The sequence below is a fragment of the Citrus clementina genome, unplaced genomic scaffold (assembly GCF_000493195.1).
Source record: "Citrus clementina cultivar Clemenules unplaced genomic scaffold, Citrus_clementina_v1.0 scaffold_6, whole genome shotgun sequence".
Taxonomy (NCBI): domain Eukaryota; kingdom Viridiplantae; phylum Streptophyta; class Magnoliopsida; order Sapindales; family Rutaceae; genus Citrus; species Citrus x clementina.
The window spans coordinates 16,998,339-17,013,325 of record NW_006262139.1 but is presented as its reverse complement, the minus strand read 5'-3'; the positions used below and the strand labels follow the sequence as shown (position 1 = coordinate 17,013,325).

The window sequence follows — 14,987 nt, the reverse complement described above, 5'->3', positions numbered from 1 at the left end:
AAGAATTACTGTACAATGGATAGAGCTTTTATGAACCACAGTTAAACTAAAATTGAAAGCATATAAGAAATTCTTGACTTGGGTGTTTTAATGCTATGAATGTATGAAAAAACAACAAAGAGGAAGCTTTAAAGGTATGTTTGGAATTTTAAGAGTGTACAAAGTAAAAATATGAGTGTCCTAAGTAAATAAGTGTTCAAAATATTTTTAGAGTGTAAATAGTCTCACCCTTTACAAAATTGTCAATGTTTGTATTATAGAGGGCACCCGCCACCCAGCCAGCCAGCATTTTGGTGTAATAGATTTTAATTCCTAGTTGTTGCGGAATATATGCCATTATCTGCTGAATAAGTGGATACTTGATAATCATTAGTAGCTTGCTGAAGTGGGTATTCTTAAAATAAATAAATAATATATAATTAGCATCAGGGTTAGTTTTAGAGTATTAACGGCCTTAAACGAATTATTTTATGAATTCCAACAATAATTTTTTTTATAAAGAGCTCAAAATTCATTTCATTTTTTATTCTTGAATTCCAACAATAATCAAGAGCATCGTAAAATATTTTAAAAATAGAACCTAAAAGTTAACTTCTATTAGAATTTTTACAAAAGTAAACAAATAAATAATTAAGAACAATATTATTTTTAAATAGAATATTTAATATGGTAATACATAAAAAGTTGAGATAATGAATTGATGATCACATAATAGATATGGATTTTCTATTTTAAGAAACTAATTTTTTTCTTTTTTAAAAAAACTAATGCATATTATTTTCTTTATAAAGAAGTGAGAAAGAAATTTTTTTCACCTATTATTTTTTACATTATAAGGTTTTTAATACAAATTAAAAGGAATACTCAAATTCAAAGATTTTAATATTAAATAATTAAGTTTTTTTAAGAAACTAAAAAGGTAAAGAAATTATCTATTTTTCTCGCAAAAACTAATAATGAATGAATCAATGGTTAAACAATATCATTAATTATATCTCTTTAACAATAAGATTACCAGATGTAGATTTTCTTAAAAAATAACTCTTAATTATATGATAATTATTAATTAAAGAGATGTTTAATAAGTTTTCTTACAATAAATAATTTAAAAAATATTTATTAATTAAATACTAAAAAAATGAGACGACGACCTTAAAATGAAGTTTTAAGCGACCGTCTTATTTCAACTATTCTTAAAAGCCACCCTAATTAATCCCCTTAGTTTGAGTCAAACTAAAAGCTAAAAATCTAATTTTAAAGCCTACGTTGATAAATCATTAGACCAAAATTGAGATATTTTCAATATATGTGAAAAATATTTAAGGGGGATTGCCACTTTCCCCCTTACAGTAATCAACATATACTAGTTACCTTCCTACTGTTTTTATAATGGCCAAAAACCCCCATGACAGTATAAGTTTACAATACTACCCGTATTTTCAACTACTCTTTTATTTATATTTATTATAAATTACATGAATAGAAACTAAAAAAAAATTAAGTACTAAAAATAAGAAATATATGTTTTGATATGAGAAAAAATTAATAATAATTTTTTTTAATTATTTATTTTGTGAATATTTTCTTATAATAAACATGGTGTAATATTTTAAAATTAAATGTAAAAAGTATAGGCAAAATGTTTTATTATTTATCTTATAATAAATATTTATTTGTCATTCAAAATTTCTTATAATAATTTTTTTATTATTTTATAATAATTCTCTTATATATTTATTATAAGAAAATTTTTACAAAATAAATAAGTATAAGAAAAAAATTTATTATTAATTTTTTTACTCATATCAAAACATATATTTCTTATTTTTAATACTTATTTTTTTATTTAATTTTTATTCATGTGATTTATTTAATTTATAATAAATATAAATAAAATAAAAAATAAAAATAAAAATAATATTATAAATTTATAATATCAAAAAAAATTGATCATTATAAAAACAACAAAAAATAAATTGTATATCTTAATTACTGCGTAAGTAAATCGACAATCTCCCGATATCTAATGTGACCTTACGGAAGATTTGCAGAGCGCAGACCCACATTTGAAAACGTGTCGCCGTCAACGCAACAAATTGTCTTGTCGGCCTGTTTTAATTACAAGCTGCAAGATGATGATGTCATCATCGACGCCAAATCAAGCCAAGTTGGACTTTGTCCATCACTGTTGGTGCGTTATATAGGCCCATTTAGGCTCCAAGATTGGCGATACAGCCGCACGCAGCATCTCTATCATTGGCTCATTGCTGCCTTCGAATCGAATTCGGTTTCCCACTACCCGCTTCACCTGGATCAATTATCATATAGAACCCCCCATCAGTTCCTGTCACCACTACTTTTGGCCAAGCTTTATTGTAACCGTTTCATTTATATCTCCATTAGTGATATTATCGATTCCAGTCATTTGAATTTTGATAGCAGAACAAAAGAAGAAGAAGAAGAAAGAAGATGCCTTGCCTTTACATCTCCACAAACGTCAGCCTTGATGGAGTTGATGTTGATCCCATTTTCGCTGATGCCACCAGAGCTGTTGCTCAGATTATCGGAAGACCTGAACACGTACGTTAATCTTCTCTTTTCTTTTCTCCACTCTTTCTGGTTTTTTTTTTTTTAAGTTTTTATATTAATTTCCATGTATAAACTTAGTTTTGGAAGCTTAATTTCTTGATCAAGTCCTATAGACCTTTTCTAGATTTGAAGACCGATTTATTGCTTCTGTTTTTTTTTTCTTTTTTATGTCCTCTTAAAATCAAAATAAGTATTGTATCATCCATCATGGGAAGATATGAAGGAAATATATGGGAATTTGTATTATTTTTTCTTATATAAGAGCATCATTGATTTATGCAAAAAGATTACTAATATGCACTTTTTATTATTATTATTATTATTATTCTTCATGGCAAATGCATAGTAGTTTTGGAATTATCAGATTATCTATTTACTACTAGACAGCAAAGACATCTGGTTGTTTTTTCTTTTTATAATTTTGGTTTACTTTTTGAAATTGACATTAGATAGTTACTTTAAATAATATTAAACGCCCTTCAACTTGCCCCTAAAACGTTGTCGCATTCGGTGCATTTCAAAAAATCAGAATCTATTAAATATATTTGTCAAAATCATTCGTACCAAAAACGTGACCCGAACATGTGGCCATACGTTTGTGATTCTTATCTGCAACAAACATCAGGCTAGCTTTATTCCAATTCGAACACAAAGACATATGTGTTTATTATATTTTGGCCCCCATCAACCGTACAGATTTCGACATTTACCCCCCCATAATGAATTTCCCTTTGAATTCTATGCAGTTAGTGATGGTGATTCTTAAGGGATCAGTGGCCATATCTTTCAACGGAAACAAAGAGCCAGCTGCATATGCTGAGATCGTGTCGATGGGTGGGATCAACAGAGAAGTGAAGAGGAATTTGATTGCCACAATCGGCTCCATTCTACAAGCCCGGCTGTGTATTCGCAAGGAAAGATTCTTCCTCAAAGTGTACGACACCACTGCAGGGCAAGCAAAAGCCGCTTCCAAACTATGATCACTTGAAATTATCCCCGTGTTACGTGTATAGAACTTATAATCCTCTCACATAAATAGTGAATGAACCCACATCACTCACTATTTATATAAAAAATTATAAGTTACATTTATACAACTTAGCATTAACCCTTGAAATAAATATATATAGTGACAGAACGTGGGCCGGCTTGGTGTTAATAATAGGCGCGCGCGTTGTTATATTTGATCGAGTCGTAAAAGTCAATAATGTTCATTGTTCGCGCCTTCAACTCCGAGGGTTTGTTCTACTGCCAAAACGTGAAACCCATAAGGATTCGAGATCCAATCTTTCTCACAATTCATATCTTATATCGGGATATTGTCTCGTTTGTTTCTTGCATCTATTGTCTTATTATTTGACTTAAATACCAACCCCGTATATCCACTATAATTACAACCGTGCCCACTTTCAATTTACCACAGCCACAGGACCTGTTCAAAGTTTAAATAATATGCGTTTTGAACAAACTGCATTCATGTGGCTTCTCTTAAACATTGAGGAGAAACAATCCAGTGTTCAAGAAAATTTATGGTTGAATGAAGAGGTAATGTTGTAAAATTAAAATGTTATAGATGCAATTATTGTCAAAGTATTGGGTGATGTTTAAGTCAATTAAAATAATGATCCAAGAGACAAAAATAGACACCTGTCGAATCTAGAATAAGTGAGTGACAGTGAGGCAGAGTCCTCTCTCCTTGTTACTTGCAGTGTAGATGAGGCCGCGCCTCGTCATGTCTCAAACTTCAAAATTTGAAGGTCGTTTTGATTTTGGTCGCTTCGCATTACTGTATTTTCCCGTCATTTCACCATCACTTTTTCATCGCAAAGCTAATTGTCTGCCGTGTGCGCTCGTGTACCCTTGGGCTGAAATTCAATTGGGCCAACACCTTGGGCTTGTTCACTCTTCATTCCAAAGCAAACAAGGGTATTTTGGGAAATTCATCAATTATGTCGTTTTGACGGACCAGTTAATAATCTTTTAACGATTGAATAAGTAAGCCTGTGGAGTTGGTGGATAGACGCCGACTATCAGTGAAAGAAAGAAAGAAAGCGAGTGGTTAGGGAAGCTACAAGAGTAGGGTTTTCCGTCGGAAGTTTCGAGAAGATGCCTTGCTTGAACATTTCAACTAACGTCAAACTCGATGGCGTTGACACGTCATCCATCCTCTCCGAGGCCACCTCCACTGTCGCCAACATCATCGGCAAACCCGAGGCCGTTAGTACACGCAACGCTCTCTATTTCATTTTCTTTTTTTATTTATTTCAAATTTTAGGTTAATTATTATATACCATTAGTTTGCCCAAGCTACTTTTTTTTAAAAAAAAATAATAATCACCAAAATAAGTGATTAGGATTGTTCAATCGTTAACTTTGGTTGCTGTGCTTTTAATAGTTACGAACATATTCTAAGTGATTAATAGCTTTTCAGGTTTGTAAATTGAGGCGTGTCTATACTTAATGGCTATTAGAGGAAGCAACGTGTAACTTACAAGATGATGATAATGTGAGCAAATTAAGAGGATATGTTAGTGCAGAGAATGCTTTATGGATTTTATGAACCTATATGTAGGTCGGCTGCTTGTAAGTCTTAACCATCACTTGGTGAATCTGTAGTTCTATTGTTAAGCTAAAGAGGAATTGTCTGTAGTTCTGTTTATGTTTTTCACTCAGTGTTGCCGTTGTTTCATTAGTCATTATCTGACTATTTCATGTTTGTTGGTCGATATGCAGTACGTGATGATTGTGTTGAAGGGATCAGTACCTATGTCTTTTGGTGGAACTGAGGATCCGGCAGCTTATGGTGAGTTGGTGTCCATTGGTGGCCTTAACCCCGATGTGAACAAGAAGCTGAGTGCTGCAATTTCTGCAATTCTTGAAAAGAAGCTGTCGGTACCCAAGTCACGATTCTTCATCAAGTTTTATGACACAAAGGCAAGCCATTTCAACTTCCTTGTTTGTCTCTGAGGATGATTGTTGCCATGCACTCATGACTTGTTTCATCTCATTGCATTCTTCCTGTTTGTTTAGGCCCATCAAAGTCGAGAACATGCACAGTGTTTGCATGCTGTACACCAGCACTAGATCATGTAAATAAATCTTTACTGTTTATAACTGTGAAAATGGCTCTCGTCAACTTTTCTTGAGAATCAGACTTATGCTTGTTTTCTGTTCATTTGTATACCACTGGCCTTTTGTGGGAGTTGCTGCCACTCTAAAAATTGCTTATCCTTTGTTTATTTGGCAGGGTTCAAACTTTGGATGGAATGGATCCACCTTCTAGATATTATTCTCAAAGCATGGCGCCATGAACTCTGACAATTGTCTTATCTATATGGTGATTACAATCTTTAGAACTATGTTAATAATTGGCTGAATATTGTGTAATTTCTCCTATGATGTGTTTTCTTCTCGTTGGTGCTAGCCAACAATATTGTGGAATAGGAACTGTTTGGTTTATGGAGTAATATTGCATCTGTTATCTACTGTTTGATCATCCTAGGCTAGCAACTTATTGTCAGGTTAGAAGTTTTTAATGCTGCTTCTCTTGGAGGTCAGTCAGCTAATAACCATTGGAAGTTAATGTAGAGGGATTTTTTGATGACATAAAATGTTACAAAAACATCTTGCTAAGTCCCTATATCATAACAAGTCAGTCTTATGAGCTACTTGGCACGCTCACTCCTCATTGGTTTTGTCCATTTGCATTTTACTTGCGTGGTAAGAGAAAATAATGCCATGGGTCATTGGGAGTTAGTGTGACCATATATGGCCACTTCATCAAGATTCATTCTGTTTGCTATCTCAGCCCTGTGCTCTCAAACCCAGTGCATTATACAGAGACTTAAAAGAGGCCTTCACCTCTACATATATCTATTGCACTTGAGAGTTTTTGGAAAACCATGTTCAAACAAACACATTGAGCAGCAGTTCTAGAAAGCATTTTTATTACCACTTCGTCTAGATCTCGGGTCTGATGTTTGTTATTATGTGGTCGATTCTAATGCAGGAGGAGCAGTACATTCTATAATCTGGTAGTCAGTTTAGTAAATAGATATTATGACATGATCCGGTGGATAATTGGATTAGCTGAACCACATTTCTCAAAATCTAAAAGAGTAACTGGTGTGGTAATCTTGTTTTGCATAATATTATTGTCAAGTGATAGGTTACTTGATCTAGTTATCTAAAATGCAACAAGTTCAAAATTTATGGGGCTAAAGAATGTTGAAAATAGTGTTTTCCAGTCCCCGTTTCTTGCAGAGGCCTTGGAACAAGATTAATATTATTGTGAAACACACTTTCCTAAGACGCTGTTATGTTTAAAATTTTTATTCACGTTTAAAAAAAAAATAATAGTTGAATCGGCACAAAATAAAGAAAAGGGAAGTTGATAAATAAAAGAAAATAATAAAAAGATAATTTATATAATAGGAAATAAATGTACTTAATAAGATTACTAATGAGAGAGAATATTATGGCGCCTGTTTGTATTATCGTTTCTGGAATTTCTACCTGTCACACAGTTATTGAAGGAGGATAGACATATTGTTAGGAAAAGAACTTTGAATCCAAGAGAAAATGCATCACGATTTTAATGGTTAGAGCGGCACACCAGATCCGAGAAGCCAGAAACCTGAGGGCAATATGTTTTGGAGCAAATTAGCATGACAAGTTGGGACCTAATAAGAGTGCCTTGACGGAAGAAAATTCATGTGAGTATGATCCCAAGGAAAAACACAATCACATAATTCAAGCAATTTCATCAGAACATGAAGCTGCCGACCAGCCCCTGATGTGAATCAGAAATAATCAAATAGATTTAAGAAACAAGGAATAAAAATTCCACCAACTCCTAGATTGAACAGTCGTCGCTTTAAATCTACTGAGAACTACATTACCCAAGTACTGCTATTATAAAGAAGTGGATATTCAAGGAGTGGTATAGTAGATATTATTTTATCACCTCGGCTTAGCCAATTAGGCCAGTTAACTTAGCTAATTAACTAAAACAGGTATCTTCATACGTGGCTAATTTCAATTGGTGAGGAACAGCCTATAAATAGGCTTGTGAAACTTTGTATTCAATACAATTTAAAATCAATTCAGAATTTCCCTCTTTAACTTGTGCATTTAACTTCCAGATTTTCTAGAATAAATATATTACTTACTTGAGTCTTCAATTATTTCCTGTTGACATCCGTAACTAAAAGGAAATTTTTTTTTTAAAAAAAAAAAAGAAGAAGAAAAAAAAAATTAATTAAAGTTATCTCATTTTACGCATAATCTTTTGGACTTTTTATTGGACCTCTGGGAATGGCCTGGGCTTAATTCACTAGTTGAATGTTGGGCTTCACTGATTATCCAGAAAAGGTTCATCTTTTATCAGCGTTTCTTCATATTTTAAAAAATAAAATAAAATAACCAAAAATTTTCTCTCAATGGATCCCATATTATCCTTTATTTATCTTTATTATCATTTTTATTCTTTTTCAAATATGATTATTTATTATTTTAAGAAAAATTGAGGGATCAAATATCACTACTAATTAAATGAGAGTAAATATCAACCAATTCGTAAGTTCTCTTTGTTAGTGTGATTTAGTAGTTGTAACTTAAAATCCATAGCACTAAACAGTTTAATACTATTAAAATTTGAATGGACACAAATTCAAGTAAATTTTGAATAAATATTTATTTTTCTTTTTCAATATCCGAATATAAATGTTAAGTTATTTCTTTTTTTAAAAAATGAATATGATAATTTATTACATATACTCTTATATATATTATGAATACTTACATTGATAATTTGTTAACCTCTCCACAAATTCTAAATAAATTATTTTATTAGTACAAAAAATTAATAACGTATCGTTTTAATAAAAGATAAAAAATTAAAAAAAAATGTGTCCAACGCATATTTTTCACTTTTAATATATGATACTTGTAATATTATACAGCACCTATGACCTAACGCCTAGTATCCATCATTTACGAGTAGGACTACTGGTGTATCTAATCCCATTCACTCCCTTAGCTATCTAATCCCATTCACTCCCTTAGCTTTTGTCTCTCAGTGTCAGTGGTTAGGACTACTGGGCTAATCTCATTCACTCCCTTAGCTTTTGTCTCTCAGTGTCAGTGTCGACCAGCAGAATGCTTTCGCCGTTGGTGTTCTTTCCGATCTCTAGGCATTTCAACGATTTCTTATATAGCTAGAGCGACCCTCACAAATTGCAAATACTAATTTGTTAAGAATTAATCGGACTGAGGCTATAGCCTCATTGTTTGCTGGAATCGAAATATCTACAATTTGTATCAATTAAACAAATTGTAGGAATAAGAAAGAGTCAGCTTGGTTTTATCCGTAATTTGTTTATTCCTTATCCCTAGTAATTGGAACATTACTTGATTTTTCTTCTTGTTAATTGCATAAGCCAACAAAGAATTGTTTAATTATTTAAATTAAAATTAATGTATTAAATACATATAGGTGAGATTTTTGAGTTAATATTTTAACATAAATTTTGATTCATTGATCTCATATAATCCGATTAAACAATATTCAAAATCTATAATAAAAATAGTAATCATAAACACAAATAGATGTATCTAAGATAAACTCATAAATCTGAATCTCTGACCTCTACTATCTCGTTCAGAAACAGCAGATAATCAACTGGAGCTTTCAAGATTTAACTAAAGATAATAGATCCCAATTACTAATTAAATTGAGATTAATAACAAATCTGAGAACTTTGTGCATTCAAAACATGCGAAATGGGAATTGAGAATAAATCTTCTTCATATATCATCATCTATTGTATAAAGAAAACGCGATATTACAATATGTATCATGTTAATTGCACTTTCAACAAAAAGAAATTAATAGATCCATACAAGTTTCATTGATATCCACGAAGCGTATTTCCAAAAATGTCCAAATTGAAATTTATTCCGGCTTTCAACAACACCCCCCCCCCCCAAAAAAAACTAGAAATCATTCAATTAACAAATCAAACCGCTACCTCAAACGCGTGCGGAAACGGCCGGTGCGGCGGCGGCGGCGGCATTCGAGGCGGCGCCACCGATGAAGGACAAGAATCCGGTGTTGGCAGAAGGCTCTTGTTCGTCCAAGAACAGATCTTCAGGAACCCTAAACGCACCGTGAGCACAAATCAGACCAGCCCCCACCATCACAGCCGAGATCAAGATCGATCCGACACTGGTGAGGAAAAAGACGAAGATGCTCAAAACGATCAAGACACCAAGCGTCTCGCGCTCGCTGAACGTGCGGCCGAATACAACGAGCGGCTGATCGGAGGGGCGGAAGAGGTAGAGGAAGATCCAGGAGGCGAGGAGTCCGACGAGCATGAGGAGAGAGAAAGGATTGGTGATGAGAGAGAAAGCAATGACGACAGCGACGACCGTGAGGTAATTGACTCGGAAATAGGAGTAGTTCTTGCGGATGCGGAGGGTGGCTTCGGAGAACGACTCCGGTTTGGAGAAGGCGGATCGGTCGGCGAGTTCGGCCCACGGGCGGCGCTGGGCGAAGCCGTAACGGAGTGAGTCGGAGATGTGGTTGATTAGGGCGCGGAAAGCCGGGGTCGCCACTGGTGGTTGGGATTGGACCGAGGAAGCGGAGGACGCCGTGGTGGTCGGTTGGGAGTTGGAGATTGGGAGGACTGGCGGCGATGCGGAGGTCATTTTGGGAATTTTATTATTGTTACCTTTTTCTTATCGTTCTTTGGTGGCTAATGAATTGAAAGATATTGAGGCAGGGTGGGATGAAGAGGAGCGAATATAGATTATAGCGTGTGGAGTGTGGACATGGAGAGAAGGAAAGAGATGGGGGAACGAGAGCGACATTTCACGACAGTTTCTTTAGCGGGTAATAGCATTCGTATCCCTGGTTTTAAATATTTTACGAACCGAGCACACAGTTTGCTCATTTGCATTAAAAATGTCCCTGACCTCTTTAGAAACGATAAAATATTTGATTACCTTAGGGAGTTTTGAATTTTGACTTTTGATGATGTGGCTATGTTATTCAACAATTAGAAGGGTATTTGTGTTATTTAGATAGATTTAGGGATTTATTTAATAATAATGAATAATTTCTGACTATTAAGTAGTTTAATGATAAATTGATATTTCCATTAATGTTAAAGATATTAATTTGACATCTATACTTTTTTTTCTCGTTGTTTTTTAAACTAATTTTTATTTATTTTTAAATTATATTATAAAATATATATATTTAGAGTTCTAGTGGACTATAAATAAATTATAACACATTTTGCAGATTGTAACTGTTAAAAAGTGGATAATTTGTGTCCTTATTTGAAAAAAAAATTGAAAAATTAGGAACTCCGGTGTAATACTCTAAATATCTTTTATTTTGTTTTTGTTTAATTTACTTCGTGGCTACGGAAGCGTGTCGCCAACAATTGGAACGTAACGTAAAAATTACAAAGGCTCAAATAATAGAGGATTTCCAGGTAACTTCCATCTTGTGACCAATTAGATTGTGGCACGTCTTCTTTCTGGATACCACGAAGTACCCAATACGTCCATTGCGGGCTACATAATTCTCTAAACTTGCATGATGGACGCGTACGGTTATAATAATAGATCAATTAAATTTGAGATTTTGCTTTCATTTTTATTTAATAATGAACTGTTGTGACCTGCAGTTTTTTTTTTTTTTAAATTAACGTTGTGGCCTGCATTTGATCACGCACCACTGCCTATTTTATACAAAATCAGATTATTCAGAGAGTATTTTTAAGAAGGAAAGTATGAAAATCGATAAAATAAATAGAAGAATGTCGTTAGTGTAAAATTACCTCGGTTTATTTTGTTTATATATAAATTTTTCTTTTCCTCGAAAACAACATTGCTCTTAAAGTCAGGCAGTCCACATAATTCAAGCAGTCAGAGCGAACCATAAATCGCCACTACTACTCTCAAAGAAATTATCAACGGAAAGAAAAAAGTTGGCCACGTGGCTTGACTGATGCTCCCCGAATAGATAATACCGTGCATGTAGCCCTACGAAAAATAGCCGTTAGCAAAACGACCGCGCTTTGGAGTTGAGACGTGGAGGCCTGACCCGGATTCTTCATAACCGTTTTTCAAGACCAGGTGTGCTCAAGTAAAACTAGCCGTTACAATTATGTAAAGTATGACGTCTCTGATACCAAACCCATGCTGACTCTGTCTCCCTTCCATAAACAAAAACAAAACAAGAGCAGCTCTACATGCCTCACTGAATCATTTTATCTCTTCCTTCTTATTTAGCTTCTCTCTCTCTCACAATCTTCAACACTTAGCACTTTTCTTCTCTGAAAAACAAGAACCCAAAAAGTAGAGAAGAAGATAAACAGAAAAGAAATATCATTTACTAGCTCTTCTTCATCCTTCCCATTTCTTTCTTTCTTTCTCTTTTCTTTTTTTTTCTCTCTTCTGTTTCATCTATTTTGTGTTCATGGAAAATACTTATCGTTATCTGTACCCATTTCATAACTACAAGCATTTTTTTCTATATACACACTTGTTTTTGTGTTTGGTACTTGCTTTTACATCTCAATTTGTTGCAGGTCACTCATGGGATGGGGTAATTGTTACTCAGGCAGATTATCAGTCGCTTCGAGCAATCAAACATGATCTGATAGACCCCCATGGATTTTTGCGGAGTTGGAATGACAGTGGTGTCGGAGCTTGCTCAGGTGGGTGGGCAGGAATCAAGTGTGTTAAGGGACAGGTCATCGCTATTCAGCTTCCGTGGAGGGGACTAGGAGGACGAATCTCCGAGAAAATTAGTCAGCTTCACGCTTTAAGAAAGCTTAGCCTTCACGATAATCTTCTTGCTGGACCTGTCCCATGGTCACTTGGCTTCCTTCCAAATCTCAGAGGTGTTTATCTCTTTAATAACCGGCTTTCTGGTTCTATTCCTCCCTCAATTGGTAACTGTCCTAATCTTCAAACTCTTGATCTGAGTAACAATGCACTTATTGGTGCGATTCCTCCTAGTCTTGCAAACTCCACCCGGTTATATAGACTTAATTTGAGCTATAATTCGCTTTTGGGTTCCATCCCACCGAGTCTCACTAGGCTACCTTCTCTTTCTGTCCTTGCTCTTCAACACAACAATTTATCTGGTTCTGTTCCAAATAATTGGGGTGTTTTAGCTGGAAACAAATCTTACCAACTTCAGTTCTTGAACCTTGATCATAATCTTATCGCTGGAACAATTCCAGTTTCTCTTGGCAAGTTGGGTTTGCTTCAAGAGATTTCTCTGAGTCATAACAAAATTGTTGGCCCCATACCTGATGAGCTAGGGAAACTCTCTAAGCTCCAAAAATTAGATTTATCATACAATGCCATCGGTGGAAGCTTTCCTGTTACCTTTACCAACCTAACCTCTCTTGTGTCACTTAATCTTGAGAACAATCGCCTTGGTAATAAGATCCCAGAAGGATTAGAAAGGTTACAGAACCTCACAGTGCTCAACTTGAAGAATAATCAATTTAAAGGCCACATCCCAGAAACTATTGGCAACATCTCTGGCATCAACCAACTTGATTTATCCGAAAATGATTTCACTGGTGAAATCTCACCTTCACTTGCCAGCCTAGCAAATCTCACCTCTTTCAACGTTTCTTACAATAATCTTTCTGGTTCTGTTCCACCTCTCCTTTCCAAGAAGTTCAATTCAAGCTCTTTTGTTGGGAACCTGCAGCTATGTGGCTACAGCCCTTCCACTGCATGTCCCTCCCTTGCACCTATCAGTCTTCCTCCTCCACCAGTGGAGGCACCTAAACACCATCATCACCGCAAACTCAGCACCAAAGACATTATTCTCATAGGTGTTGGTGCTCTCCTGGCAGTTCTACTTATATTATGCTGTATTTTACTCTTTTGTTTGATGAGGAAAAGATCTGCTTCAAAGGAAAAGAATGGTAAATCTACCGCTCAGAAAGTTGTTGAGAGGGCAGCTCCAAAGGCTGGCACTGAAGTTGAATCTGGTGGCGAAATGGGTGGAAAATTAGTGCATTTTGATGGGCCATTTTTGTTTACTGCCGATGATCTATTGTGTGCAACTGCAGAAATAATGGGAAAGAGTACTTATGGGACAGCATACAAGGCAACTTTAGAAGATGGTAGTGAAGTTGCTGTGAAGAGGTTGAGAGAGAAGACAACTAAGGGACAGAAAGAGTTTGAAGCTGAGGCTGCTGCTATTGGGAAGATTCACCACCCAAATCTCTTAGCTCTCAGAGCATACTACTTGGGGCCAAAAGGGGAGAAGCTTCTTGTCTTTGATTTCATGCCTAAAGGAAGTCTTGCATCTTTCCTCCATGGTAAGTACATTCAAGCTTGAAAGTAGTTTTATCCCAGGAATTACTCTCAGCAAACTATTGAGAATCACCAGCTTTGTCGCTTGTAAGTGAGTGGTTCGTGATGTTGTGGCTATTGTATAGATTTTAATATGCATTTTTTACCTCATGCAGCTCGTGGTCCAGAAACTATTGTCAATTGGCCAACGAGGATGAGCATAGCCATAGGCATTGCTCGCGGATTAAACTACCTTCATGTTGAAGAAAACATGATACATGGGAATCTCACATCTAGCAACGTACTCCTGGACGAGAAAACTAATCCTCGCATTGCAGATTTTGGCCTCTCTCGTCTCATGACTGCCGCTGCCAACACCAATGTAATTGCCACTGCCGGGACACTAGGCTACCGTGCACCGGAGCTCTCGAAGCTCAAGAATGCCAATACAAAAACTGATGTGTACAGCCTAGGAGTGATCATATTGGAACTCTTAACAGGAAAATCCCCTGGCGAGCCAATGAATGGAATGGATTTGCCTCAATGGGTGGCCTCGATTGTTAAGGAAGAGTGGACTAACGAAGTCTTTGATTTGGAGCTTATGAGGGATAACACAATCATAGGTGATGAGTTACTTAACACATTGAAATTAGCTCTGCATTGTGTCGATCCTTCACCAGCCGCACGCCCAGAAGTCCTGCAGGTGCTGCAGCAACTAGAGGAAATTAAACCGGAGCTAGCAACTGGTTCTGGTGATGATGGAGCAAAAGTCCCAAGCACAACGGAATAGAGTTACATTTATTGTCATCATCAACAAGAAGATCCGAAAATTTCATCAAATGGGTTTGGTTTGTAGGATTTACAGGAGAAGCCAAGTAGGATAGAGTCATCAAATTCTTTATTATTTATTATTGTGTATATACGTATTGGTGTTGTGAGAGGTTTATTAGAAAAAAAATATTCTTTTTGTCTATGCTAATAAATGTAATCTTTTTCAATTCATGTTTCTGTTTGTAAACAGAGAATCTCTAATAAAAAAAATTATGAAATTGCATTAG

General features: G+C 35.2%; 4 protein-coding genes across 5 annotated transcripts; 3 read left to right on the top strand and 1 right to left on the bottom strand.

Moving 5' to 3' along the window:
- Nucleotides 1–2,190: 2,190 nt before the first annotated feature.
- On the top strand, nucleotides 2,191–4,641 carry LOC18039417 (macrophage migration inhibitory factor homolog). Its single transcript, XM_006429433.2, has 2 exons — nucleotides 2,191–2,580; nucleotides 3,336–4,641. The coding sequence occupies exons 1-2, from the start codon at nucleotides 2,470–2,472 to the stop codon at nucleotides 3,567–3,569; spliced, it is 345 nt and encodes a 114-aa protein (XP_006429496.1). The 5' UTR covers nucleotides 2,191–2,469; the 3' UTR covers nucleotides 3,570–4,641.
- Nucleotides 4,607–6,070, top strand: LOC18038258 (macrophage migration inhibitory factor homolog). Of its 2 annotated transcripts, XM_006429432.2 has the most exons (4): nucleotides 4,607–4,806; nucleotides 5,323–5,523; nucleotides 5,620–5,678; nucleotides 5,837–6,070. In XM_006429432.2, exons 1-3 carry the CDS (start codon nucleotides 4,696–4,698, stop codon nucleotides 5,671–5,673), a joined length of 366 nt encoding a protein of 121 aa, XP_006429495.1. In that variant the 5' UTR covers nucleotides 4,607–4,695; the 3' UTR covers nucleotides 5,674–5,678; nucleotides 5,837–6,070. The 2 variants fall into 2 exon arrangements, with proteins under 2 accessions (XP_006429495.1, XP_006429494.1); XM_006429431.2 differs by lacking the exon at nucleotides 5,620–5,678.
- Nucleotides 6,071–9,481: 3,411 nt separating this feature from the next.
- On the bottom strand, nucleotides 9,482–10,432 carry LOC18038257 (PRA1 family protein B4). Its single transcript, XM_006429430.2, has one exon. The coding sequence runs from the start codon at nucleotides 10,297–10,299 to the stop codon at nucleotides 9,622–9,624; it is 678 nt and encodes a 225-aa protein (XP_006429493.1). The 5' UTR covers nucleotides 10,300–10,432; the 3' UTR covers nucleotides 9,482–9,621.
- Nucleotides 10,433–11,807: 1,375 nt separating this feature from the next.
- LOC18038256 (probably inactive leucine-rich repeat receptor-like protein kinase IMK2) lies at nucleotides 11,808–14,888 on the top strand. Its single transcript, XM_006429429.2, has 2 exons — nucleotides 11,808–13,955; nucleotides 14,106–14,888. Exons 1-2 carry the CDS (start codon nucleotides 12,083–12,085, stop codon nucleotides 14,717–14,719), a joined length of 2,487 nt encoding a protein of 828 aa, XP_006429492.1. The 5' UTR covers nucleotides 11,808–12,082; the 3' UTR covers nucleotides 14,720–14,888.
- Nucleotides 14,889–14,987: the final 99 nt, after the last annotated feature.

Bases quoted from the DNA above. Each gene is read 5' to 3' on its own strand.
- LOC18039417 (XM_006429433.2), top strand. From the start codon at position 2,470: ATGCCTTGCCTTTACATCTCCACAAACGTCAGCCTTGATGGAGTTGAT. The intron at 2,581-3,335 runs GTACGTTAATCT...AATTCTATGCAG, and splicing joins TTATCGGAAGACCTGAACAC to TTAGTGATGGTGATTCTTAA.
- LOC18038258 (XM_006429432.2), top strand. From the start codon at position 4,696: ATGCCTTGCTTGAACATTTCAACTAACGTCAAACTCGATGGCGTTGAC. The intron at 4,807-5,322 runs GTTAGTACACGC...GTCGATATGCAG, and splicing joins TCATCGGCAAACCCGAGGCC to TACGTGATGATTGTGTTGAA. The intron at 5,524-5,619 runs GCAAGCCATTTC...CTGTTTGTTTAG, and splicing joins TCAAGTTTTATGACACAAAG to GCCCATCAAAGTCGAGAACA.
- LOC18038257 (XM_006429430.2), bottom strand. From the start codon at position 10,299: ATGACCTCCGCATCGCCGCCAGTCCTCCCAATCTCCAACTCCCAACCG.
- LOC18038256 (XM_006429429.2), top strand. From the start codon at position 12,083: ATGGAAAATACTTATCGTTATCTGTACCCATTTCATAACTACAAGCAT. The intron at 13,956-14,105 runs GTAAGTACATTC...TACCTCATGCAG, and splicing joins TCTTGCATCTTTCCTCCATG to CTCGTGGTCCAGAAACTATT.